At 39.0% G+C, this 27,611-nt stretch overlaps 1 protein-coding gene across 10 annotated transcripts in view; it reads right to left on the reverse strand.

Annotated features, from left to right (window-relative positions):
• YEATS2 (YEATS domain containing 2) overlaps positions 1 to 23,515 on the reverse strand; it is a 100,113-nt gene extending 76,598 nt beyond the window's left edge. For 2 of the 10 annotated variants that reach the window (XM_087439931.1, XM_087439940.1), the window contains exons 1-5: positions 23,337 to 23,515; positions 22,850 to 22,979; positions 6,083 to 6,200; positions 2,836 to 2,933; positions 1,993 to 2,085 (exon numbers count right to left, since the gene is read on the reverse strand). In XM_087439931.1, coding sequence (XP_087296057.1) covers positions 1,993 to 2,085; positions 2,836 to 2,933; positions 6,083 to 6,182 — 291 coding nt within the window. In that variant the 5' untranslated portion in view covers positions 6,183 to 6,200; positions 22,850 to 22,979; positions 23,337 to 23,515. Of the gene's footprint in view, positions 1 to 1,992; positions 2,086 to 2,835; positions 2,934 to 6,082; positions 6,201 to 15,367; positions 15,457 to 15,564; positions 15,638 to 22,593; positions 22,658 to 22,849; positions 22,980 to 23,093; positions 23,114 to 23,336 lie in introns of those variants that run through there. The other 8 variants (XM_087439934.1, XM_087439933.1, XM_087439935.1 and 5 more) reach the window with 8 other exon arrangements.
• Between the last annotated feature and the right edge of the window lie 4,096 nt (positions 23,516 to 27,611).

A 27,611-nucleotide genomic window follows, 5' to 3' on the forward strand; every position in this document is an offset into this window, starting at 1 on the left:
CAAAAATTCATGTCCACCTGGAACCTGTGAATGACTTTACTTGGAAATGGGGTCTTTGCAGATGTCATCAAGTTAAGACGAAGTCATACTGGATTAGAGCAGGCCCTAATCCAATGTTAGTGTTCTCTTAAGAGGGAAACTTGGATACAGAAAAAAACAGAGACGACATGGAGAGAAAACATCCATGTGAAGATAGAGACAGAAACTGCAGCAATGCAGCTACAAACCAAGGACTGCCAAGGATTGCCAGCAACCACCAGAAGCTAAGAGAAGGCAAGGAAGGATTCTTCCCTAGAGCCTTCAGGGGGAGCACGACCCAGCCAACACCTTGATTTTGGACTGCTAGTCTCCAGAATCATGACATAATAAATTCCTGTTGTTTTAAGCCACCAAGCTTGTGGTTGTTATCGTAGCTCTAGAAAAGTAGTTCAGACTTTAATATGTATTATGGGAACTCCTGCAGTAGAAGAAACATCTGTCTACCATCTAAAATTAAACTCAAATAATGCTCCAGTTTCTCTAAGGCACTATCAGGAGTATCACCAATACCAGGTACAATAAAGCTCCACGGGATGACGTGAAAGCCATGACAAGTACCTGTTATTTGTAAAAAGCATGGAAAATGATACAAAGCAGTATCCCATCATATCCCCCACCAAGCCCTTCCACCATTCTCACTGAGCCAGTACTGTACAAGACGGAAATTATCTAATTCTAATAGAAAAAACTTAAGGAAAAGAAATTTAAAAAAGAAAAAACAATCAAAAGTTATGCTGAAATTATCAAAACCCCAAACATGAAGAAATACTCCTGTTTCAGCAGTTCAATCCTATTCCCATCCTAGTGGTAATCACATTAACCAACTGATTAAACTTAATATCACCAACAGTAGCACAACCTGATATTACATGTCTCCTGATGTGATACATGAGGTATACAGCACCACCTACGAAGTATCATTGTCCAAAAGATGTAACATTAACCAAATCTTTAGACCTGACTACCAGTTTACAGAAAAATAAAGGGAATGAAGGAATAACCCAAGGAAAAACATAAATCCAAAACATGGGACATTCTACAGGATAAATAACCCGGTCTCTTCAAAAAAGTCAGTATCACGGAGGAAAAAAGTTGGGAGAACCATTCCAGATAAAACAAGACTAGAGAAACAAAACAGCCAAATGTAACCCATGAATCTTGATTGCATCCCGGTTCAAAAAAAACAGGTTTAAAAGGTATTTTGGGAGCAACTGGGAAAATATGAATATGGACTGGTTATCATATAATATTACACATCATTCTCCTAGGTATTGTGACTACATAGAAGATTGTCCTTTAGGAAATATGTGATTAAAGTGTTTAGGGGTGAAGTGTCATGATGCCTGGAACTTACTTTGAAATGTTTTAGAGAAAAATAAGATAGATAAACCAAAGATGGTAAAACATTATAATTGCTGAAACTAATGATGATGCATAAACAGGTGCTTATTTCAACTTTTATGCAGATTGAAATCTTTCATAAAAAGTAGGGGGAAAAAATCAGGGCTTCTTATAAATAGGGTAAATCTACCGAAACCAAAAATTGCCGTGAATTCATTAGCAGTAAAAGGTCAGAGGAAAATCAATCGATCTATGACTTACTCCAAAGACAACCATCAGCAAATGAAGAGGAATAAGATAAGTTAGAATAGGGTCTCAGTCATCTTTGTATCTGCAAAGCCCAGCAACAGTGCTAACAATTAGTAGGAGAAGGATTAAGTAAAAAGGAAAATATATTACCTAAGATTACTGAGTGTAGAGAGGTATGATTAAGGGATTATGGTTGAACACAATAAGTTTAGGTATATTCCCAGGAAAGTAGGCTAGGCTTCTTGAATTCTAAAGGTCAATATGAGAAATGTTTCAAAGGCAGGGATTCCACATCAACACTAATTTCCCCTTCACACAACAAATATGGGTGGCCAGAAATTACTGTATATGAGGGAAACTTACCTCAGAAACTTTTAGAAGTCCTGCAGAAGCATAGTAGTTTGCGACAATGCAGGCACGAAGTTTATCCATCATCCTTCTTGCCTCAATCAGTCGCTAAAAACAAGTATCAACTCATTACTTTAAAAAATGGAAATGACAGAAGAGATATACCAACAACTCATAAAATAAGAAATGCAAATGACCAAAAAAAGTTCAACTTGTCTAATAATCAAAGACAGACAAATAAAAATGACCATTTTCCACCTATCAGACTGGCAAAACACTTACAAGAATGACAAAAACCAATGTCTGCAAGAGTATACGGACATATTAATATGTATATTTATGTGTCTATGTGCATATTTGTTAAGAAAGATCCACAAAGATATTGAGCACAAGAGCAAAGAGGAATTATCTTCTGGAATGGAATCCCAGATAATTTTTTTTATTTATCGTTTTCTGCAATTTCATTTAAACAAACAAAAAGCATATGTCTTTTTTCCAAAAATGAGACAACTCTTTTCAAAAGATGAACAAAAGGGAAAAACAAACCATGATTCTATCTCAATAGATTTCTTCAATTCATCACAGATAGATTTTTTTCAATAGCTTTGTTTTTTTTTTTAATTTATCATCATTGGGCCGGCCCCGTGGCTTAGCGGTTAAGTGTGCATGCTCCACTGCTGGCGGCCCGGGTTCGGATCCCGGGTACTCACCGAGGCACGGCTTCTCCGGCCATGCTGAGGCCGCGTCCCACATGCAGCAACTGGAAGAATGTGCAACTATGACATGCAACTATCTACTGGGGCTTTGGGGGGAAAAAAAATTAAATTAAATTAAAAAATTAATTTATCATCATTATACCTGGTCAATGACTTCAATTTCATGTTCCTTATTCTTCATTTCCAGGGCAAATTGTTCCTTGATAATAGTCTCAATCTTCTGCACAGCAGCATCTCGAGCTGCATAAAAAACATAAAATAATTCAAGGCTTAATTAAGCAGCAGCTGTCTTGATTTAAGTCAGCAAGCAACAAAAGAAACCCAGGAAACAGTAACTCTTAAGTGGAGAAACCTAGAGGCCATCACTTTAACCACAATGATGAAAAGTTAACATCACTAATATTGGGGCAAACTGACCTCATGTATTCTGTGATATGATGCACTGAGAAGACTACATCCCTCTGTGGCATTCCTGCCAAAAATGCTGAATCTAACCATGGGGAACATCAGACAAACCTAAATCGAAAGACATTCTACAAAATAACTGGCTTATACTTTTCAAATATTAAAGTCAAGAAAGACAAAGAAAGGTTGAGGAAATTAAAAGAGATTAAAGAAATATGACAACTAAACGCACTGTGTGATCCTGGATTAGATCCTGGAGAGGGGAAAATAGTTATAAAATAAAATACTAGGACAACTGGTAAAACTTGAATATGGACTGCAGATTAAATAATGCATAAATGTTATCACTTCCTGGTTTTGATATGTGGTTACATAAGAGAATGTCCTTAAGAAATACACAGAGGTCTTTACAGGTGTCCACTTTATTTTCCGATGATTTATAAAGAATGATATGCACATATAAGTACACACACACATGCATTTGTGTATGTTGTGTGGGTGTGTGTTTTGGGGTGGGGAAGAAGAATGATAAACTAAATGAGGCAAAATGTAAACAACTGGTGAATTAATCTGGATAAAAGACATATGGGTACTCCTCGCAATTTTTCTGTTTGAAATTGTATCAAAATAAAATTACCAAAAAAGAAATCAACTCATGAAGGTTGTGAGAGAAATGTTTGGTGACCTTTGAAAAACCATACTCCCAAGGAAAAAGAAAGAGTTAGCTAGAGAGATAGGTAGTCGGTGACACTAGAGCAGTTCATAAGAAGGCAAAAGCTTCCTTCTGTAGAGAAGGATCTAGCAAGCAATTCAGCAGTTTCTGATCACAGCTAGCTGAAGGAATGAGCAAATAAAGAATTCAAAAGGAAAGAAAATGCCTCTGAAGATGATAGAACTCAGATGATGACTACTCAAAGTAATATGCAACTCAAAGAGTTAAAAATATCAGAATATGAAATGTAGCCTGATACTAGAGAATAAAAAAAAAAAAGAGCCAAATGACTGCTTGAAAAAAACTGGGATTTTGCAAAATGATCCTGTGTTTGTAATATGAAAAAATCACCACCCATGCTTTGGAGTATATGAAAAATTGCAGGAAAAAATTGGACCCTTTGATCACCATGCCATTTTCTCTCCATAAAATATGCCATTAGATTGGCAATTTAAAACTAGTAAATGGTATAAACATTCTGGTAGATATGTGTGCACAGAGGCAAATGACTGATTTTTCTCATATTTGAGGAAAAGAGTATTTTCTAGTAATACTGTACATATCCTTGTATATGTAAACCTTGTATAGAGAAACCAGCAGACACTCTTAGGGGAGGCTGAAAGTCAGAGACTGTGATCACTAAAGGCTATTTTATCATAAGCTCCTCAGAAAGAAACACTTCTAAATTATCTTTCATGGAATAAGTAAAAACAAAAACAACAAAACAAAACAAAACAACATAAGCAAAGGGAAGCATCCTACCAAATCTACTTTGAGGAAAGTTCTGAAAAATAAAAATATAGTTTGGGATTAAGTAGAATATGGACACCAAGAGGAAAAACAGCAAATTGTCACTCAGTAACAAAAACTGTCCCTGATTAGGCTGAGTATTTGGGAACTTATATTAGTTTAAACTGAAATGACTTTGTTTACTAAAACAACCAGTTTTCCCTATTCTTATTTTTATTAAAAAAAAAAGTTATGTCATGTGATACATTTGAGTAATGGATTTTAGTTTCATGATACTTGCACATTTATTTGGCTTATTATTCAAACATTTCCTTGTGAATAAAATTACAACTGAATGGAGGGGAAAGGTTGCAGTGAAATGTTGTCATTATTTGGAATTGGATTTGATAATTTTCCATCCACAAAGACTTTTGGGAGGTACACATGACTTGATTCCACTTACAGAGACAGGAATTTTCTTCAACTCTTAAACTCTAGGGATCCTAATCTGTGAGGAACTGTAACACCTTATCTATGACTATGATGACTTCTTTACCCAGCTATACATATTAACTTATGTAAATTTATTATTTAAATAAACAGTAATACATTTCAGCAATAACGTGTTTTATTTATTTTATTTTTTCCCCCCAAAGCCCCAGTAGATAGTTGTATGTCACAGCTGCACATCCTTCTAGTTGCTGTATGTGGGACTCGGCCTCAGGATGGACGGAGAAGTGGTGCCTCGATGCGCACCCGGGATCCGAACCCGGGCCACCAGCATTGCAGCGCGCGCACTTAACCACCAAGCCACAGGGCCGGCCCAATAACGTGTTTTAAAAACTCAAATTTAGCAACTTTTTTTGAGATAGCTTAAAACATTCTGGGTAACTATAAACACACAGTTGATAATTTGCTCTTCAACTAATTACATTATCTTGGGTAAGTAATTTAATGCTTCTCAGCCTTAACCACTAGCAGCTAAGTGCAGGGGTTAAACTAGATTAATGTTTCCCAAATTTGCATCATTCATATATCACCTTCAAGATAACCTACGACATCTGAGAACTATGTGAAACATCTAATTAACACAATTAAATAATATTTTAAAATAATTTTAGCCTTATCCTAAGCAATAGTAGTCATGAAACTGCAAGTTTGATAAGACCAACATCTCTTCTATAGACATTAAAATAATATATATCTACTAAAATAAAAAACCTTAAACCATATACCACCTACAATCATCTCAAATGATACCACACTGTAGGACACATAAGACTTTAAGATTATATCTAACATACAATGATAGCTAAAACTTATAGCCTGTCTCATTATTGATACTTTAACTATCTACCTGATTGTGTCCTGTCTTTTATGCCACACATAGTGTATTACTATCAATAGAACACTTAGTTAATCCCTCTCACAAACCTCTTCAAATTATACACAACGGAAATGCATTTCATGTTAGTTCCTATAAATCAAATGGGGAGGCATATGTCAACAAAGAAATAATTTCCTAAGGCAGGTGAATTTCTACCTGAATTCTCAATTGCTTTATGCCGCTTATTTGGAAGGGCCACAGATACATCCTCATAATCAGGGTCGGTTTCTTTGATTGTTCGCTTGATTCCAGACATGATGACATTCGTTCTTCACTGTGAAGCAATAATAAATTAATTAATAACATTGCTTGATACTAGTACTTATAAATATATGTGTACACACATACAAAGGGAATAAATATTATATAACATTGATACTTATAAGTCTTGGATAAATTTGTACATATCCCTTTTAAAGCCAAACGCCTAACTAACTTCAAAAGTTTACTGAAAAAAAAAATCATCATCATCTGTTACAAAGCATGAGTTTCCCTTTCAAGAGAAAATCCTTTAACAAGGCAACATATTGTTCAGACTTTTCAAAAGGAGCCAAGCTTTCAAAGAAGGGCCCTATAAGGAAAGGAAAGAAACCCGACTTGGATGAAAGCACAGTAAGCCCACACAGTATGTTGGAATGCACAATGCATCAAGCACGTTACAAAATATAAGCAATTGAGTTAAGATCTCAATAAATAATTTATTACACAAATTTTCTCTCTGGTACTTATACAGGGCCTGCTACATAACAGGTACTCAATAAATGATCAGTAACAAATATTGTTACTGATCATTTATTATTACTCATAATAAACACAAACTGTACAGACATAGTAAACTAACAAGTTTGAAATATGGTAAATAAGTCTTAGAAAAGTCTTTGAATAAAACAATCCATAAATTTTCTAGATCTGCATTGTCCCAATATATTAGCCACTAGCCATGTGTGGCTATTTAAACTTAATTAAAATTAAATAAAATTTAAGATTCAGTTCCTTTTTTCCACATTTCAATTTTTCACATTTCAGAACTAGCCACATTTCAAGTGCTCAACAGCCATCAGTGGCTAGTAGCTACTATATTAGCACAGATACAGAACATTTATATCATTGCAAAAAGTTCTCCTGGACTCTGCTCATCTTCCAAATTGTGTTTCATTAAGCACTTATTAATTTTTCAGGAGTCAGTTTAGGAAATGCTGTCCAGACCAGCACTGTCCAAAAGAAATACAATGTGAGCCAGAAAATTTAAAATTTTCTAGCAGCCACATTAAAAAAAGAAAAAAGAAATGGGTGAAATTAATTTTAATAATATATTTTACTTAACCAACGTACACAAAATATTATCATTCTAATAATGCAGTCAATATAAACAAATTAGCGATAAGATATTTTACATGATTATTTTTGTACTAATTCTTTAAAACTAGCGTGTATTTCACACTTACACACATCTCAATTTGGACTAGCTACATTTCAAAGGCTCAATTACCACTTGTGGCTAGTGGCTCCCTTACTGGGCAGCAAGGGTCTACTGATAAACAGATAGATAAGAAAAAAGGTCCAGGGTGGTTAGATAAGTTGCCCCTTAGAGCGTTAATCTATGACACAGAAAATACAAGAAGAGCTCCCTGATTTCCAAACCTCTGCTCTACCACTAACAGAGATTATTTACCTAACCAAAGGCAAAAATACACAATACATATTTACTGAGGAAATAAAAAGTTTTCAAATAAAATTAATGAAAAACTTAACTCAAAAATATTTATCTTTTATTCACTCAATGTTAAAACAGGAATAACAATTTCAAAGTCTCTTAGCTCTCAGTCCAGGCTTGCACCCATCTCAGAGACAGACTCACTTGATTCAGCTTGGGGAGAGACTCATTACGCAACGTAACGATATATACGTAAATCTTGGATCAAAGAGAACATTTTCCCTATAACTGTTATTTTGTGTAATATCCCTAAGCTTAAAAATGTTCTAAAAAATCTCTGGCATTTATAAACATCCTGAATCAAGCCATTTAATGTCTGTTCACAATCATTACCACCTGCTGTAATTTAGAATAAAAATGAGTCTTTATTTTTGGACAGGCACTGAATCCAACTATCATCTTCGGTTTTTAAAGCTTATAGAAAGTGAGAGTAAAGTCTTGTTCTTTTAGCCTTCTCTATTTGGTCTGCAACTAGTTTTAGACACGCTGAGAAAATCTTGGGCATTTATACATTTATATAAATACATTCTTAAAAGTCAATAAACTGCATTCCTTCTTCCTTAAGGCAGATGGGGAAAAAAACACTTTCTACTCTCAAATAAACCTAAACTCAGAGGTAGATACCCCCCAGCAGACCTCCAAATGTGCTCTGCGCCATACCATTTTCCTCAGTGACCACCTGTCTTCTACAATTTGCCAAGAGTCTTATGGGATTATCTGTAACAACAGTGAGTCCAGTACCATCCTCTCTCCTCCATTCCATGGACTTCATAATCTGCATATTCTCCTCCCACCCCCAAGTAATCTCAAGAGTGACAGTAATCTCTGGCTCTTCCCCAGAAAGGCTGGTGATTCCCTGAAGAAAATAGTATTTTATTTTGCCCTCACTTAAAGGATAAAGCAAAATTCTCTCTTTTTTTTAATTGATGTCATAATAGTTTATAACATTGTGAGATTCCAGTTGTACATTATTATTTGTCAGTCACCACATAAATGCCCCCTTCACCCCTTGTGCTCACCCCCAACTCCCTTCCCCCTGGTAACCATCAAACTGTTCTGTCTGTGTGTTAGTTTATATTCTACATATGAGAGAGGTCATACAGTGGCAAAACTCTCTTTTGCCTTTTGCTCTCAAACTGGGGGAACAGAAGGGAAAAATGGGAAGAATTTGGTGGTGAAGGGGGTGGGGTGGGTGAGGAAGAAACCAGCAGTGAGTTAACATGTGCTGCCAAGGTATTTCATATTTCATGCAGCCCTGGTAATAAAGCTTTTCCTGACATCTTTGGGCATAGTCTTGAGCTTCCTAAATAAACACGTTCAGGAAGATTTAGGTCTGTATACACATGCCACATTCAAGTATACACTAGCTAAGGCGAGGCACATCTGCCGAGGCATGCTCTCATCATGATGTAATACATGAGCTAATGCAATGTATAACCATGGACCCATGGCAATATTATGTTTTGGATTCTTCTTGTCTGACTTGGAGATTTATGAAAAGGAAATGTGAGCAGTTGTTAGATATTGTCAGATTCAACTTTGAAACAAAACGTCCTACTAATCCTCTTCAGGTTTTCAAGCAGATGAATCAGATGAAATCGAAAAGAATACCGAGACACGGTTATGTGAACTGTTTAAAAAATCTGTTACTGTTTATAATTTATGTCTACGAGAAAAGACTTTCTCCTTACCGTGGGACCAAATCCAAACACAGAAATACGTGTAATGCTGATTCCTCCAATGTAAAATTTTTATCTCATTGAAACAGCCTCATTATAAAAAGTAAATGTTATCAATTTATTTATTTATTTTTTGTGTGTGAGGAAGATCAGCCCTGAGCTAACATCCATGCTAATCCTCCTCTTTTTGCTGAGGAAGACCGGCTCTGAGCTAACATCTATTGCCAATCCTCCTCCTTTTTTTCCCCAAAGCCCCAGTAGATAGTTGTATGTCATAGTTGCACGTCCTTCTAGTTGCTGTACGTGGGACGCGGCCTCAGCATGGCCAGAGAAGCGGTGCATCAGTGCGCGCCCGGGATCCGAACCTGGGCTGCCAGTAGCGGAGCGCATGCACTTAACCGCTAAGCCACGGGGCAGGCCCAAAATGTTATTTATTTAAACTTAGAAAATACATGTTTTTTTCCCATGCACAACGTAAGAAAGCAAAACTACCCTGTATCACACCCATTCAAATAATATAAACAAAAGAGTTTCTGACAAAGGTTAAAGACCAAAAACAAAACAAAACCTTTTAATGTTCTATACTTTGAAATAAACCCTAAAAGAAAAATAATTTTTAAAAGAAACTGTATAATTAAAAACACAAAAATCATGTACTATTCTTAGTAAAAGGTCTTAATTCTCATGTCAGAGAAGACATAGAACCCCTAGAACCTAGTCCTAGAACTCTGTTTGCAAACACCACATCTTATAAGACATGGCCAATTCTTGGGGGAAGGAGTAAAATCTGATAAATAAGGCATTTGAAAAATCTGCCATGTACTATGTGAGGTATCTTCTCAGCACAAAACTCTACGATCCTCATGGCATTTGAATTCATTAGCACCACTGAATTTTGTGTTCTCACTCAAGACAACTTTTCCCATCTGATTTAAAAGGGGGGACAGGGAGGAGTAGTGCATCCTTTTCTTTCCATCTGCTTCCAGACAGATGTTCCTAAGATGTTAAAATGATTTTATAATTCTTTGGCCCTGTCCTTTCTATATGCTTCATTTCAAACAAAATATTTTCCTCTTTGTAAACAAGACAACTAGTTTTCCTTTATTAAATATCCGAAGGAGAGAATCTACAATCCATTCCCCTCTATTTTAAAAAATGTCTACAAAAACCAAAACAGGAGAATAGACAAACAAATCGTGGTACACCCAATGAACTCCTGATCCAAGCAACAAAAGGGATGAATCTCAAAATCATTACGGTAAGTAAAAGAACACAGACACAAAAGAGTACATACTGAATGATTCCATTTATATCAAGTTCTAGAACAGACAAATTAACCTTTGGTGAAAGAAATGAGAATAGTAGGGTGCTGGTGGTGGGGACTGATTGGGAAGAGGAACGAAGGCTCTTTCTGGGATGACAGAAATATTTTATATCTTAATAAGGGTGTGGGTTACATGGGTATATGCAATTTTGAAAACTCATCCAACTGTACACTTAAAAATTTGTGTATTTCATTGTTTGTAAACTATCCTTCAATTTAGAAAAGGACTATAAAAATATTTATCTGATCATGTCATCCCTGCTTGAAATCTTCCAATGGTTTCCCATAACACTTAGAATAAAATCACACTCCTTAACATGACCCACAAGATCTTAAATGAATTGGACCCCACCTCCCTCTCCATCCTTAACCATTAAGATCCAGACACACAGGTTTTCTTTCTGTTCCTCCAATACACCTCAACCTTTCCTTAGGGTTTTTGGATTGAGCGTTCAGTTCCTCCTGCCTGGAATGCTCTTTCCCCAGGTTAGCGTTCCCAGATCCCAGCTCAAATGCCCACCGTATCAAAGAAGGCCTTCCCTGATCATAGTATCCCACATAGCTCTCTCCACCTTCTCCCTCCAAATTTCCTGGAAGCTCTCAATAAATTATTTGCTGAAGAAATAAAGAAGAGGGCCGGCCTCGCGGCTTAGCGGTTAAGTGCGCGCACTCCCCTGCTGGCGGCCCGGGTTCAGATCCCGGGCGCGCACCGAGGCACCGCTTCTCTGGCCATGCTGAGGCCGCGTCCCACATACAGCAACTAAAAGGCTGTGCAACTATGACATACAACTATCTACTGGGGCTTTGGGGGAAAAAAATAAATAAATAAATAAATAATTTTTTTAAAAAAGAAAGGAATAAAGAAGAAATAACTAAAATACATGCCAAAATATAAATATCCACAGGGAACATAACTACTAGCTTACACTAGCTTTCATCATTCCTTTCATAATACTTATAAATCTATTTGTTGATACTGCTATATCTTCAAAGGCACTATAGCTAAATGTTTAAATAAAAGGATGTGCAAAGTTAATATACACAGACACATGCAAACAAAAAGATACCGGGCACGGCAAGATTAATAACAGACAGAATAATTTAAGGCAAAAAACATCTAATACAATAAAGATGATGTTACTATTAAAAGACACAATCAAAAAGATATGCTATAAATTATACACCAAACAACATAGTGTCAAAATATACAAAACAGGGACAGGCCTGGTGGCGCAGCGGTTAAGGGCTCACACTCCACTTTGGGGGCCTGGGTTCGCAGGTTCGGGTCCCGGGCATGCACCAACGCACCACTTGTCAAGCCATGCTGTGGCAGCGTCCCATATAAAGTAGAGGAAGATGGGCATGGATGTTAGCCCACGGCCAATCTTCCTCAAGGAAAAAAGGGGAGGACTGGCATCGGATGTTAGCTCAGGGCTAGTCTTCCTCACAAAAACAAAACAAAACAAAACAAAAAACCAGAAATATAAAGAGAACTTAAGAAAATTTGAACACATCTCTCTCAGAAATTTAAAAGATCCAAAAGACAACAGATAAAACTACAGATGATACAGATAATGCAATTAACAAGCCAGATTGAACAGATACACATAACTCTGAACCCAACAAAGAATAATCCATTTGAAATATCTATAAAAACTCATTAATATTAAATTATATAATAGGATGTGAAGAAAGTTTCAACTATTGCAAAATGTGGAAATGTTACAGCCATATTCTCTGATCCTAATAAAATTAAATATGAAATTATTAACAAAAGCTCACCATGATATAGAAAATAAGATACTCTTCTAAATAACTTATGGCTCAAAGAGGAAATTAAAACAACAATTTAAAAATTAACACCAATGAGGACACAATATATCTAAACCTATGGAGATGTAGTCAAACGCATCCTCAGAAGAAAATGACAGACCAGTTTTCATTTGTGAATACAGATGTGAATCCAATCCAGCAGAGTATTAAAAGAACAGTGCATCATAACTAGAAGGTTTTATTGCCAGTAATAAAGTGTTGAGGAGATCCAGAAGCAAGGTGATGTGTACTGCACATGCCTGAAGTTGGACCCTTAGGAACATACTAATGCAATCGACTTCCAGTAATCCAAACAGATATGATCCATCTCATGAATTATATTTTGCAAATTAAAAATAGCAGCAGCTTTTACCCCAACACCATCCAGACTTCCCAAAGACTGCCCAACGTGTACTCTAAGAATATATATCCATTTTAATATTATACTGAGAAAAATCATTAGGCATACAGAAGTCCTAGCAAAAGAATCAAAATACATATTGCAGTGTCAATTTAAATTTTTTCCTCTATTTGAAGATTACTCATAGAACTATCATCTGCTATTGATATCTAACTGAAAATATATACAGCTAATTTTCTCCCCAAAATTATGCTAATTTTTCATAATATAAGCAATCTGAAGTAAATTATAAGACTCAGATCAAGGGAAATCTAAAAGGGAGAAGATTCTTTTCTGATTTTCCCTGGAGTTGGTAGTGACAAAAACTCTATCCTAATTATTGTAAGCCAGGTCTTATACACAAAACCATCTGAATATGCTCTCATTTGTTGACCAACATAATCGCTGTTTCTTCAACTCATCTGGTATGTAAAAAAAACAGGTCTTTTAAATAAAAAGAATCACAATTTTACACTGGACCAGAAAGGTGGGAAGCTGACAGAGGTCAGTCATTAGCATCAAACTGTGTGGGCCATTCAGGGGATGTGTATCATGCCCAATATGACTATAAAGAGCTGAGCAAAATGGAAAAGCTAGACAGCTGAGCTCAAAAATTTTTTTTTCATTATTTAAGTATTATATATTTCCAGGTCAAAAACACCTACTTTCCTATTATAAATAAAATAGCTTAAAAGATCATACAAGTTGTTACATAAGGTCCATTCAGGCCAACACTCTGTCTTCAATCTTGCAAAGCAACATGAAAAGAGTTTAGGATAAAACAACTATTCTCAATTACCCACGCCACTGCTTCTATCCATTAGTGCAACAAGCGGAGAGCTTAGGTAAGTTCTACCCTTCCTTTACTCCACCACTTCAACATACTTTTTCTGGACAGAATGAGCCATATAGGATGTTGAAGGGTTTTGAGATATGTAAGGTAAATTCTTCTTAAGTTGACAGAAAGAAGGGAAGCCATATAACCCTTCCAGTGACTTCCTTGGAGCCACTTTCAGACAAAGATCATTGGAATTGTCTAACATGAGAGTTCTGACTCATAGAACAACTCTTAGTTTCAGTTGTGAAGCCATTAAAGTTTTCTTTCCAAGAGAAGGAAAAAAAAATTTGTCTACAAATCCAGGTTGAAAAAGAAAGTGAGGAACTGGACCAGTTCAAGTTTGTGTCAAACTCTTGGACACCGTCACTGAGAATATATAAATTGAGCCAAATCTTGCACACTTCACTAAACAGGGATTTTTCACTGGAGCTTTCAAACTGACAACAAGTCCTATGGGGATAAGTCTCATGCCTTTCTATCTGGAGCTGAGATTCTAGAAAGGAAACAAGCACCTTAAAACATAAGACATTTTTTAGAAAATGGTTTTTCTTTAGATCAATACTGCCTAATCTCGAAAATCTATCTATTTACAAAAGTCTACCTATTGATGAAATTTTCTGGAATTAGATAAAGTGATGGTTGCACAACTTTGTGAATACACTAAAAAAAAACACTGAGTTTTACACTTTAATGAATTTTACGGTATGTGAATTAGATCTCAACAAAGCCATTATAAGAAATAACAATGATAAACTCAATATATATTAACCTTAAACAGAAATCTACTTACAGATTATCCTTCCCCAAATATGCGTGTGTGTGGTATGTGTATGTACACTTGCAGGGGGCAGGGCAGTCAGCAGGGGAACCAACATCAGGAAGACCAGTGGGGGTGGGGGAGGGGTATGTAGATTGTTAATATTTTTAAATTTAATTTTATTTTGAAATATTTCAGATACTCAAAAAAGTATAAAACCATCAGTGAGGGGAATACAAGGAGGTTCAAAAGTATTAGTAATTTCCTATTTCTTAAGCTGGGTGGTAGCTAAGTGGGTATTTGCTGCTTCATTATTCTTCTTAAAAACATACCTCCTTATTATATGTGCTCTTTAGTATATACGATGTTTTTCACAATTTTTTTTTTTTTTTGGTCAGGAAGATCAGCCCTGAGCTAACACCGAATGCCAATCTTCCTCTTTTTGCTGAGGAAGATTGGCCCTGTGCTAACATCCATGCCCATCTTCCTCCACTTTATATGGGACGCCGCCACAGCACGGCTTGACAAGCGGAGCATAGGTACCCACCCAGGATCTGAATTTGCGAACCCCTGGCCACCAAAGTGGAGCGCATGCACTTAACCCCTGCGCCATGGGGCCGGCCCCCACAATTTTAAAAAATAAAACAAATTTAAAAATAAAACAATTATGTACATTCATACTATAGAATAAATCAGTTCCACTATAATGTGACATACGCATTTCTAAAAATCACCATGCTGTGTAAAACTGCATAATAAAAACCACAAGGCTTTATGGGAAAAATGGGGTTGGGGCACAACACTCAAAAATTTTACCAGTGGCATAAAAAAAGAGAACCTAATAAAAACGATAGCACAGCTTTACACATTAAATGGTTAAGAAATACATCAATGCTACAATAAATATGGCACTTTACCTTGAAAAAGACCTCAAGTTTGCTTGTGGAAGTGGGCATTGAAAGGTTACAGCTTTTGAGTTACTGTGCAGTGGTAGAATGAGGGTAATCTGCAATCAATGGAGAGTTGTAACACCAGATGTGGACGGGTGTGGCTCATCACACAGCAGTAAGCTGAGGGTAAACTGAGGTCACTGGAAGATGTTTGAGGTGTGTACCTGTGTGCGGCTTGTGTATTCCTTCCAAGGCTCAGTTCAGCAGGGTGCAGTTTTCTGCATTCACCTAGTATTTCTTGCAGATGAAATCAGACATAACCAAATGAGAAATTCACATTATATCCAAATGGTTCCCTAATATATCAATTGCAATGGAACAAATTCATGTTTTCTTACAGCAAAATTGACTGTTTTGTCATGCAGCCATTAAAAAGAATGTGCTGATATAGAAATACTTCCAAACTAAACTGTAAAGTAAAAAAACCAGGGTGCAGAACAGCATGTATACTTTGATTCCTTCCGTGTAAACCAGGGGAGAAAGCTGGAAGAAAAGATCGAAAACAATTAACAACAGCTGCCTCTGGGTAGAGGTTTTGCTTTTTGTTCTATTTCTGACTACAATGTTTGAATTTTCTAACCATGTACATGCACTACTTGGGGGAGGAAAACGCCAGAAGGACTAATCTGGGAGATGGGTTATGGGTGTCTTTTTGTCTCTTTCAGTTTTCTTCTTATTTCTCTATATGTTGAAAAGAAGACAGCTACAGAGAATACAGAACAACTGGAACCCTCATACGTTGCCAGGGGGAACATCAAATGGTACAAGCACTTTGGAAAAACAGGGTGGAGGTTTCTTAAAAAGTTAAACATACCCTACCATATGACCCAGCCATTTACCCGAGGGAAATAAAAGCAAATGTCCACGCAAAAACCTGTACACAGATGTTCACAGCAACTTTATTTGTAATAGTCAAAAACTGGAAACAACCCAAATGTCCATTAACAGGTGCATGGATAAACAAATTGTGATACCCATACAACAGAATATTATTCATCAATAAAAAGGAAGGCGCTGATAACATACAACATGAATTAATCTCAAAATGATGCTGAAAGAAGCCAGCTAAAAAAAAAAAGTATATACTATAAACGATTCCATTTATATAAAACGCAAACTAGTCTATAGTGACAAAGCTGGTCAGTGGTTGCCAGGCGACGGGGCAATGACAGGGAGGGGGAAGAGAGGGATCACCAAGGGGCATAAGAAAAATGGGGGGGATGATGGATATGTTTACTATCTTGATTGTGGTGATGGTTTCACAGGTGTACAAATATGTCAAAACTTACCAAATTGTACACTTTATATATGCACAGTTTGCGGATGCCAATTGTGCCTAAATGAAGCTGTTTAAAAACACACACACAACTATTAAATATAATCTGCCAAAAAACAAATAAAGAATATACAATGAGAACCCTCATACATTGTTGGTGGAAACGTAAAATGGTGCAGCCACTGTGGAAAATAGTTTGGTGTTCCTCAAAATGTTAAACACAGAATTACTATATGAACTAGCAATTCCACTGAGGATTGAAAACATATGTTCATGCAAAAACCTGTATGTGAATGTTCACAACAGCATTATTCATAATAGTGAAAAGTGGAAACAACTCAAATATCTATCAATTGATGACTGAATAAAATGTGGTATATCTATACAACGGAATACTATTAAGCAATAAAAAGGAATCAAATACTGACACACGCTACAACATGGATGAACTTGAATATATCATGCTAAGGTCATATATATCATACAAAAGGTCACATGTTAAATGATTCTATTTATATGAAATGTCCAGAAACAGTCAAATCCGTAGACCCAGAAAGTGGATGCCAGGGAAGGACCAGAAGAGGGAACTGGGATTGACTGCTAATAGGTATGGGGTTTTTTCTGGGGTGACAGAAATGTTATAGAATTAAGACAGTAGTAATGGTTGCACAACTTCGTGAATATATTAAAAACCATTAAATTATACACTTTAAAATAGTGAATTTTACCTTATGTGAATTATATCTCAATAAAAAAGTATATACATGCTCAAATAAACTAATTTTTTAAAAACAAAATAGATAACAATCACCGATGAATCCACAACTCGGTGAATAAAAACATTACAAATAAAGTTGAAACCCCCGCCCCTTGGCATTCTCTTCACCCTCAGCCTTCATTACCACCACATAACAGGTCTCCCCCAACACACTCCCATAGCTCACTCTTCAGATAAACAGAATAAACAATCCTTGGCTAGGAGAACTAGTTCTTCTACCTCTCGTTGTCTGCAGTCATCAAAGTTCACATGCCTGAACATCTCATCGTTATCTTCCAATGGGTTCATGTTTTACCTCTACCTTCTCTTCGCTCACTGAAATGCTATTCATCCTTCAAGAATCAAATTAAATTCCCACTCATCCATGAAGTGCACTCTAGCTTTCAAAAACTTTCTTTTCTAACTCCCACACAATAGATAAGGAAACAATCTGCTTGGGTAAGTCTTGTTTTCCATGAGGGAAAAGTGCACCGACCCTCAACCCTCACCCTCGATTCAGCAGCAGTGTAGAAAACAAATTGAAAGAGGGGCAGAATTAAAGGCATGGAGATGGGGGCCAATTTAAGGAGGTGGCAATGAAGATTCAAATAAAAATCTATGGTTCAATAAGAGAGGAAGATCAAGTATTTCTGAGAAATCTATCCTAAGGAAATATGCTCAAGGCAGGGTGATATACATCACATGTGGGCTGCACTTACAAATCTACAACTTAAATGTTAGTTCTCCTCTTTCTATATATTTTATAACAAAAAACTGGAAATAGTCCATAGCAAATTATAGTGTATCCACTGTTTTTATTCACAGAGTTGTGCATACATTGGATTTTAATATGGGGGGATATGATCTTATACTAGAAAACCCTAAAGATTCCACAAAACAAACTGTTACAACTAATAAATTAATTCAGCAAAGTAGCAGAATACTAAGTCAGCACATAAAAATTAGCTGCATTTCTATACAGAAACAACGAACAATCTGAAAAGGAAATTACACAAACAATTCCATTTATAATAGCATCAAAAAGAATAAAATACTTAGGAATTCATTTAACCAAGGAGGTCAAAGACTTATACAATGAAAACTACAGAATATTGCTGAAAGATATTAACGACATAAATGGAAACAAATCCCATGTTCAAGGATGGTAAGACTTAATATTGTTAAAAAGTCAATACCACCCAAAGCTATCTACAGATTCAATGCAATCCCCATCAAAATCCCAATGACCTTTTTTGCAGAAATAAAAATAGAAAAACCCATCCAAAAACTCACATGGAATCTTAAGGGACCCTGAATAACCAAAACAATCCCGGAAGAAAACAAAACTGGAGAACTCACACTTCCTGATTTCAAAACTTACTAGAAGCTACAGTAATCAAAACAGTATGGTATTAGCATAAATACAGATATACAGACCAATGGAATAGAACAGAGCCAGAAATAAACCCTTGCATATATGGTCAAATGACTTTTGACAAGAGTGCCAAGACCATTCAATGGGGAAAGGACAGTCTTTTCAACAAATGGTGCTGGGAAAACTGGGTATCTACATGCAAAAGAATGAAGTCAACCCTTCTCTAACACCATATACAAAAATAAACTCAAAATGGATCAAAAACATAAATGTAAGACTTAAAACAACAAAACTCTTAGAAGAAAACATTGGACAAAAGCTTCACAACATCAGATTTGGCAATCATTTCCTGGATGTGACATCAAAGCCACAGGTAACAAAAGAAAAATTAGACAAATTGGATTTCATTAAAATTTAGTGCATCAAAAGACACTATCAACAGTATAAAAAGGCAACGCACAGAATATATTTCATAGAGTGTTGAGAAAACATTTCAAAGAATATTGAGAAAATATTTGCAAATCATATATTTGATAACAGATTAATATCCAGAATATAGAGAGAACTCCTAAAATTTAACAACAAAAAAACCCAACTCAATTCAAAAATGGGCAGAGGATTTGAATAGATATTTCTCCACAGAAGATATACAAATGGCAATGAGCACATAAAAGATGCTCAATAGCACTAATATCAGGGAAGTGCAAATCAAAACCACAATGAGGTATCACCTCACGCCCATTAGGATGGTTACCACCAAAAAAAACAACACAGAAAACAATTAACTGTTGGCAAGAATGTGAAGAAATTGGAACACTTGTGCACTGTTGGTGGGAATATAAAATGGTGCAGCCGCTATGGAAAACAGTGTGGCGGTTCCTCAAAAAATTAAAAATAGAATTACCCTATGATCTAGCAATTCCACTTCTGTGTATATACCCAAAAGAACTGAAAGTAGGGATTCAAACAGGTATCTGTACACTCACGTTCTTAGCAGCATTATTCACAATAGTCGAAAGATGGAAGCAACCCAAGTGTTCATTGACAGATGAATGGATAAACAAAATGTGTTATATACACACACTGAAATATTACTCAGCCTTAAAAAGAAGGAAATTCTGACACGCTACATGCTGAACCTTGCTGACATTATGCTAAGTGAAATAAGCCAATCACAGAAAGACAAATACTGTATGATTCCACTTATATGAAGTACTTAGAGTAGTCAAAATTAGAGACAGAAAGTAGAATGGTGGCTGCCAGGGGCTGGGGGGAAGGGGAGAATGAGGAGTTATTGTTTAGAGCATAGAGTTTCAGCTTTATATGAAAAGAGTTACAGAGACGGATGGTGGTGGTGGTTGCACAATGCTATGAATGTATTTAATACCACTGAACTGTGCACTCAAAAATGGTTAAGGTGAGGGGCTGGCCCAGTGGTGTAGTGGTTAAGTTCGTGCGCTTTGGCAGCCAGGGTTCGTGAGTTCAGATGCCAAGCGTGGACCTACACACGGCTCATCAAGACATGCTGTGGTGGCGTCCCACATACAAAACAGAGGAAGATTGGCACAGATGTTAGCTCAGGGACAATCTTCCTTAAGCAAAAAGAGGAAGACTGGTGAGAGATGTTACCTCAGGGACAATCTTCCTCCCCCCCAAAAAAATGGTTAAGGTGGTAAATTTCATGTTATGTGTATTTTGCTACAAGTGAAAAAAAAAGTAGACAGGAGTTAAATGATAAGTATGGTTTTTCCATTATTAACCATGTCCTTCCTGATGGGGCCTATGTAATAAATGCATTTATTCCCAGGGGGTAAAAATACACTCATGCGCTGCATAACGAGGTTTTGGCCAATGATGAACCGCACATACGAACATGGTCCCATAAAATCAGTACCATAGAGCCTAGGTGTATAGTAGGCTATACCATCGAGGTTTGGGTAAGTATACCCTATGATGTTTGCAGAGAGATGAAATCGCCTTATGACACATTTCTCAGAACATATCCCCATTGTTAAGTGACATATGACTGTACACGGGTGGGAAATTCTGCAAGTTTTATGTCAAGCTATATATTTTTAATGATAGAGAACTCTTGACAATCAATTAGAAAATGACAAATACAGTTAAAAAGATGCACAGAGGACACGAAAAGAAATTCAAAAATGGCCACTAAATGTGAAAAATGTTCAAACATACTAGTAATCAAGGAATGAAAAATTAAACAAGACACTATTTTTCATCTATCAAATTTAGTTTGAGGGTTGGGCCGGCCGTGTGGCTTAGTGGTTAAGTGTGCCCGCTCCGCTACTGGCTGACCGGGTTGGGATCCGGGCATGCACCGACGCACCGCTTCTCCGCCATGCTGAGGGCCCGTCCCACATACAGCAACTAGAAGGATGTGCAACTATGACATACAACTATCTACTGGGGCTTTGGGGGAAAAAAAATAAAGGAGGAGGATTGGCAATAGATGTTAGCTCAGAGCTGGTCCTCCTCAGCAAAAAGAGGAGGATTAGCACGGATGTTAGCTTAAGGCTGATCTTCCTCTCAAAAAAAAAAAAAAATTTAGTTTGAGGGCAGATGGAAATAAGGTGTCTTGAAGAAGGGGTACTTTTTTCTAATTTACACTCATTGTCTTCACTTCCTTATGTTCCATTCAATTATTCCAATCTGGTTTCCACCTCCCACTTCTAGAACTCTGAAAAGTAATACCAATGACCAAAACCAATAACCTCCACATTGCCAAATCCAACTGAGCATCTCACTAAACATCTCAGAAGCACTAAAGAACCCATTCTCCATCTTCCAGAAACTTAGACTCTCTCTCTTGGCTTCCATGACACCAGTCTGCTGCTTTTTCTCCTACCCCACTGGCTGTTTCTTCTGTCCTGTGCTCAATCTTCTTCCTCTACCACACCTCAAAGTACGGGAGTGTCTGAGCCCTGATTTTTCACTTCTCCATCTATACTCTTTTCCTAAGTGATCTCATACAGTCCCATACCTTTGATTATCATCTATATACTCAGTATTTCAAATTTTTATCTCCAGCTCTAGGCTCTCTCTTCCGTGAGTTCCAAACCTGTACATCTAATTGCCTCCTCACCATATCTACTTCATAGCTAATATGCACCTCAAATTTAAAACAGAACTCATTCGTTTTCCCACCTCAAATTTCTCTCTTCCATCCTTCACTTGCTCACTACATGCCATCTACTCAGAGTTGCTTAAAACAAATATCAAAAGCAGAGTTCTCCCTTTCCCTCACCAATCCACTTCCAAGTCTTGCTCATTCTACCTCCAAAATATTTTAAAATCTTTCTAGTCTTCTCCATCTCCACTGCCATGGACCTATGCCAGGTATTGCAAACAGCATCCTAACTAATCTCCCAGCTTCCATTCTTGCCCTCTTCCCCCACAGAGCAGTCAAAATTATTCTACTTGCATTCTTAAAACCTTCAAAATATTCCCATAAAATCTAAACTCCTAATCAGGACATCATCTGCTCCTATCTTTGAAAGACTATACACAACCAAAAACATACACTCAATGATAATATCTCTAGGCAATAAAACTACCAGTACTGTATTTTTACATTTTTCTATGATGAATACTTGCTACTTGCTTATTAAGAAGGAGGAAATGATATTGCTGAATACTATATAATATTACATGTTATGAAATATGAGAAATATGAGAAAACACGTTAATGAGAAAAGAGAGTACAAAACTGTAGGTAAACTCATTGTAACTGTTATAAGCTTAGAGGAAAATATCAGCAAACATACCAAAACTCCAAGAATGATGTGTCAGGGCTGTAGGATTACTGGTGATATTTTCGTCTTCTACGTTCTAGTTTTTAACATAATCACATTCACAATAGAAAAAAAAGGTTATGATATAAACCTCATTGTCTCCTGCAATCTTGCCACAACCCACCAAACCAGCCTTTCTTCCAAGAACTCACTTTCCCAAGCGTTCCACCCCAACCCCGCACTGTCTCACACCTTTAACTCGGACACCATCCCTGGAAGATCCTCCTACCTTTCTACATCCTACTCACCCTTCACCGGGGTGAGGGACGGCAGGGATGGAGACAGGTTGGACGGAGATTCCAGGATTCTTGTCGGTAAATTCACAACTTGCCGGTGCTGGGGCCAAATCTCGTCTCCAACTGGTGGCACAGGGCACCAAGATTAACATCCTAAAAGCTCCGGGCACTGGGGCTCAAGGGACCCCATCCCCTCAGAGAGCGCTGCGCCCCTTAGGAAAGGACCCTCACACACACCCAAATTCCGGGTTCCAGCTTCGGAGACTTGCCTGACAGACACAGTCACCGTGGATCCAGCCCCCGGCGCCCGATCCTCTCCTCTCCGCAGTCACCCGCTCCCTCCCTCCCCTCGGCAGGGGGCCCGCGCGCCGCCGGGTGGGGGAGGGGCGCGCACGTGCCCGCGCCGCCCCCGCCCAGACAATGCTCCGGAGAGCGGCGCGCGCGCCCGGCCGGTCCGATCCCGCTCCCGCCAACACTCACCCTTTTCCCGGTCTCCGGCTGAAGCACAGGCCCCGCCGGGGGCCGCGAGAGGGCCCGGGCGAGGAGAGGGAGCGGACGAAGCCCCGCGGAGCCGCCCCGCCACGAGGCCCCAGCGACCCCGGAGCCCGCGGAAGCACACGGCTCGGCGGAGACCGCTCGGCCCGTTCGCCGCGCACGTCAGCAGCAGGGGCGGGGCGGGGTGCGCGCGGCGGCGGCGGCGCGCGCGCGCGGCCCCGGGGCGGAGCTCGCAGGGATGTGGGCGGGGCCAGGGCACAGGCTGGTGCTGGGGCCCGGGCCCGCGCGGGGGTTGGCGGTTGGCCCGGGCCCAGACTCTGACCCTGGCCGGCGCTGCTGCGCTGCCTGGGGAGTACGGGCGTCGGTGCTGGGAAAGGCAGCGTCATTTATCAGTTTCCTCTTTAGAAGAAGATGGCGAGGTCCAGTCCGAAGTTTCAGAGAATATTCATTCTGCCGGCCTTTATGAAGCTTCGCCAGTAATAACAACAGTGGCTATGATTTTTGTGTGTGTCATCTCGTACCAAGTTTTGTGCTAGGTGCTAGGAATACAAATAACGATAGTTATTTCTAACCTGTTCTACAGATGCAGAAACTGAGGCTCGGAAAGATTGAGACTTATCTAGGTCGCACAGCTAGTGAGTGACAATCCACCAAGTCCAGTTTTCGTCCTAAATATCTCTTGAGCTCACTCTTCGCTTTTCTTCTCCCTGTACCACCCTACCCCAGACCCTGGTCACCTCTCTGTCCAAGACCGCCGTAGCCTCCCAACTGGTCTCCAGTGATCTGTTTCTGTCCGCCTTCAATCTCTTCTCCTCACTATGTAAAGGTTTACCACTGGAACTGGGTCGTAGGTTTAGAGGGGATTCACTTCGTAATTTTTTGTACTTTACATATATGTTACCAATTTTTGGATGTATTTAATGTTTAATAAAAATGTTTTAAAAGATTTACTTCTTTATCTCCAATAGCAAGCCCAGTACATTTCACATAGTATGCACTCAGAAAATATTTGTTGAATGAATGGCTAATAGGGCCAGGAACTGACTCCAGAGCCCTTCATGGGAAAGAAATAGAGGGATTTATAATATGTCACGCTTGGTCTCCTGACCTTAGGGTCTATTAGAGGTAAAGACAGATTAACAATATTTATTAATCTAATTTTTATTGCATTTCTATTCTGTGTTCTGGCACTGTGTGCCAAGCTCTGTGTTAGGCACTGAGGATCAGAAATGAACAAAACAGTTCCTGCCTTTGTGAAATTTGCAGTCAATTTTATCGGAAAGGCCTCCCTGAGCTTAAGCTAAGACCCAAAGAGAGAATAGGAATTGGGGAGATAAAAATAAATTTCATGGAGAAAGAGGTAGGGTAAGAGGTTATCATGAGTGTGTCAGTGTTCCCCTACTTTTGGGGTCTAACCCTGAGGCAGAGGCATAGAAGTACCCAGCTAAGTGGAGGGGGAGGGAGAAGCCCACTTCCCATGGCCCAGCTTGGAAGGCTGCTGGATTCTGGCAAGAAGTCTCACATTGAGCAGGGCTCAGGAGCAGACAGTGGCATTGGGGAGGGAGGGGGTCTGAGATGATGCTGCTGGGTGTCCACAACTTGCAGATGGCGTGCCAGAATCTCAGACTTCTCTGTATGCTCCCTACCAGGCAAGCAGAAAGTAGAATGGTTGAGAGCCATGGACGGGGCAGTGAGCACTGTGCCAGAGGCCTGGTAATCCTAAACAGAGGCAATGATGGACTGATTGGCAGGGAATGGCTGGAGAATGTGGCTCAGACCTCAAGGATGGGCAGAGCCAAAGACCCCAGCAAGAGCTGAAATGCGCCCAAGTCAGCTGGCGAGAGGAGCAGGGATGGAGGAGTGGAGAGTGGGAAGGTGAGACGTCAGACTCTCAAGGTGCTGAAGCAACAGATCATGAGCTTGCCAGCCAACAACCTCAGCAGCTGATGCCAGCAGGGCTGAGGTGACCAGGAGTGACCAGGAAGCACAGGCCAGTGAGGACCCAGGCTACAGCTCTGCACACAGATCTGAGACCCTTCTGGCCACCACCTCGAAGCTTCCGTTGCATCCCACAGGCCATCTTGGGAAGTCAAGAGGAGGAAGGGGAAAGTTCTGACAGGACTGCAACCTTGAATTGATTGAATGTTTACTCAAAATGAGACTATTAAGACCAGATAACTTTCATTGGCAGGTTTAAGTTTAGCCCATTCCCCGATAGGAATGAGAGTCCATGAAAAAGTTTGCATCATTTAAAGAGAAATAACATAGCTACAGATTTTTATACGTATGCATGCAGTGTGTACATTTCAATAACAGATAAGATCTAGGAAGGAAGTGGACAGGGTGCTGAGAAAGCACAGCATAGGGGGACCAGATCTAATGTGGAGGGAGAAAAGCCCTCCCCGAAAAAATAGTAAGTGGAACCTGAAGGCAGTAGGAGCTGCTGGGGCACGATTAAGTCTGAGACAAAGTGAGAGAAACCCAGGGTCACTGAAGCAAGAGCAGAGTGGTTAGGGTGGGGCTGAGAGTGAGGCAGCAGGAAGATCACGCAGGGCAGGGCGGTGGGTTAAGATTTTGATCTTTACCGTGTGAAAACAACAGGAAGTCATCAAAGGTTTTTAAGCGGAGGAGGAAGGTATTCAATTTGCCCTTTAAAAAAGACCACTTACCCAGCAAATGGGTGGGGAATGCCTGGAAGGGTGTGTGAACAAAGCAGCAGCCAGACAGTTGGAAAGCAATTTGAGTGGCCCAGGTGAAAAATGAGGGTAGCTTACACTAGACAGTGGAGATGGAGGGAAGTGGAAAGATTCAAGAATTGTGGAGAAAATACTGAGAGACTTGGTAATGAACTGGGAGGGGACTGACGAGGAAGGGGAAGGGGACTGGCCCCTGCTAGGTCTAATGGCGTGTGAGAAAAAGCTGCCCCAGCCTTCAAGGGGACAGTGCCCTGTGCTGGGGCACAGCTGGTGGTTGGATTTCAGGCCCCTCCCTGGCAAGGCCTAGTCAAGCAGCAATCACCTGCACAACCACTGGAGGTGGGCCTGGAAGGAGAAGATGAGGAGGGAGAAGAACTGAGGGTCACTCCCAGGTTCCTGGCTTTGGCAAATGGTGGGTGGTGGTGCCATTTACCGAGAGGAGGGAGACTGAAGGAAGAACAGATTTTGTATGTTGCGGGGTAGGTGAATCAAGAATTCCCCTGGGGATATTTTAAGTTTGAGGTATCCACCTGAAGAGATTCAACAGGCATCTGTACATGTGGTTCCGAGACTCAGAGGAGAACTGATGGGTGGTGCCGTCAGTTGCCGCCAATACTGTTGTCAACAGGTAGTTGGTGAGAGCTGGTGAGATTGCAGTGGAAGATAGTACAGTTCAGAGGGGTTGCACAGTCACAGCCTACAATGTCACACTGCTTTAAACAAGCCAACACTCCAAATATTGAGAAATTTCACATACTAACCTGGATTTCTCCTTCTCTGAAAAATCAGAAGCTGTGGTAACCTGGACCTACATTCCTATAATTAGTTATTAGCTAACACTATGTACCAGGCAGTGTTCCAAGCACTTCACAAATTTAATCTAAGTAACAACTTTATTATTATTATTCATACTTTAAGGGAGAGAAAACTGAAGCACAGAAAGGTTGAGTAACGTGTCGGACAGCTGAGAAGTGGAGCTGGGTTGCAGACTCAAGCAGTCCTGCACTGAGTCTGAGAGCTCAGCTGCTGCACCACGGATGCATCTGGAAAGCTGCAATCCCATTTAGAGGAGCCCTAGTGCCTTCAGGAGGGCTGAAGTAGGTCCCACTACCCCCTGTTGTCTTCCTGACTCCTCCATCCTACTCTGAGCATCAGTTGCCATTTATGGTTTTACTCACACCGCTGTTTTCTCGTATTAGAGAACGATTTCTCTATACCCATGCCTCTACCAAGTAGAAAATTAAAAATATTAAATCGAGACATCTAACTTCTATGAGTAAGAATTAAAAAATTCTTTATTTGTGAAATCTCTGTGTGTCTGGTCAGATAAAATTGGTAAAAATGGGTTAATATTTAAATTAAATATGTATGAGAAACTCTTAACTGTGTTTCCATGCTTCTGAGACAATCATACTTCTGAGTTGATCTGTCATTCCCAAGTACAGGAGATTAAAATGACAAGGCAGCTGAAACGTTAACTAACTTTTTTATTTCAGACAGTTATACTTAGATAAGGTTGATCTTAGACAGTGGTGGGGCAGACTTTGACAATCTGCTTAAACTT

This window comes from Ceratotherium simum, chromosome 15, assembly GCF_057802395.1.
Source record: "Ceratotherium simum simum isolate JZ-2026a chromosome 15, ASM5780239v1, whole genome shotgun sequence".
In the NCBI taxonomy this organism is placed as follows: Eukaryota; Metazoa; Chordata; class Mammalia; order Perissodactyla; family Rhinocerotidae; genus Ceratotherium; species Ceratotherium simum.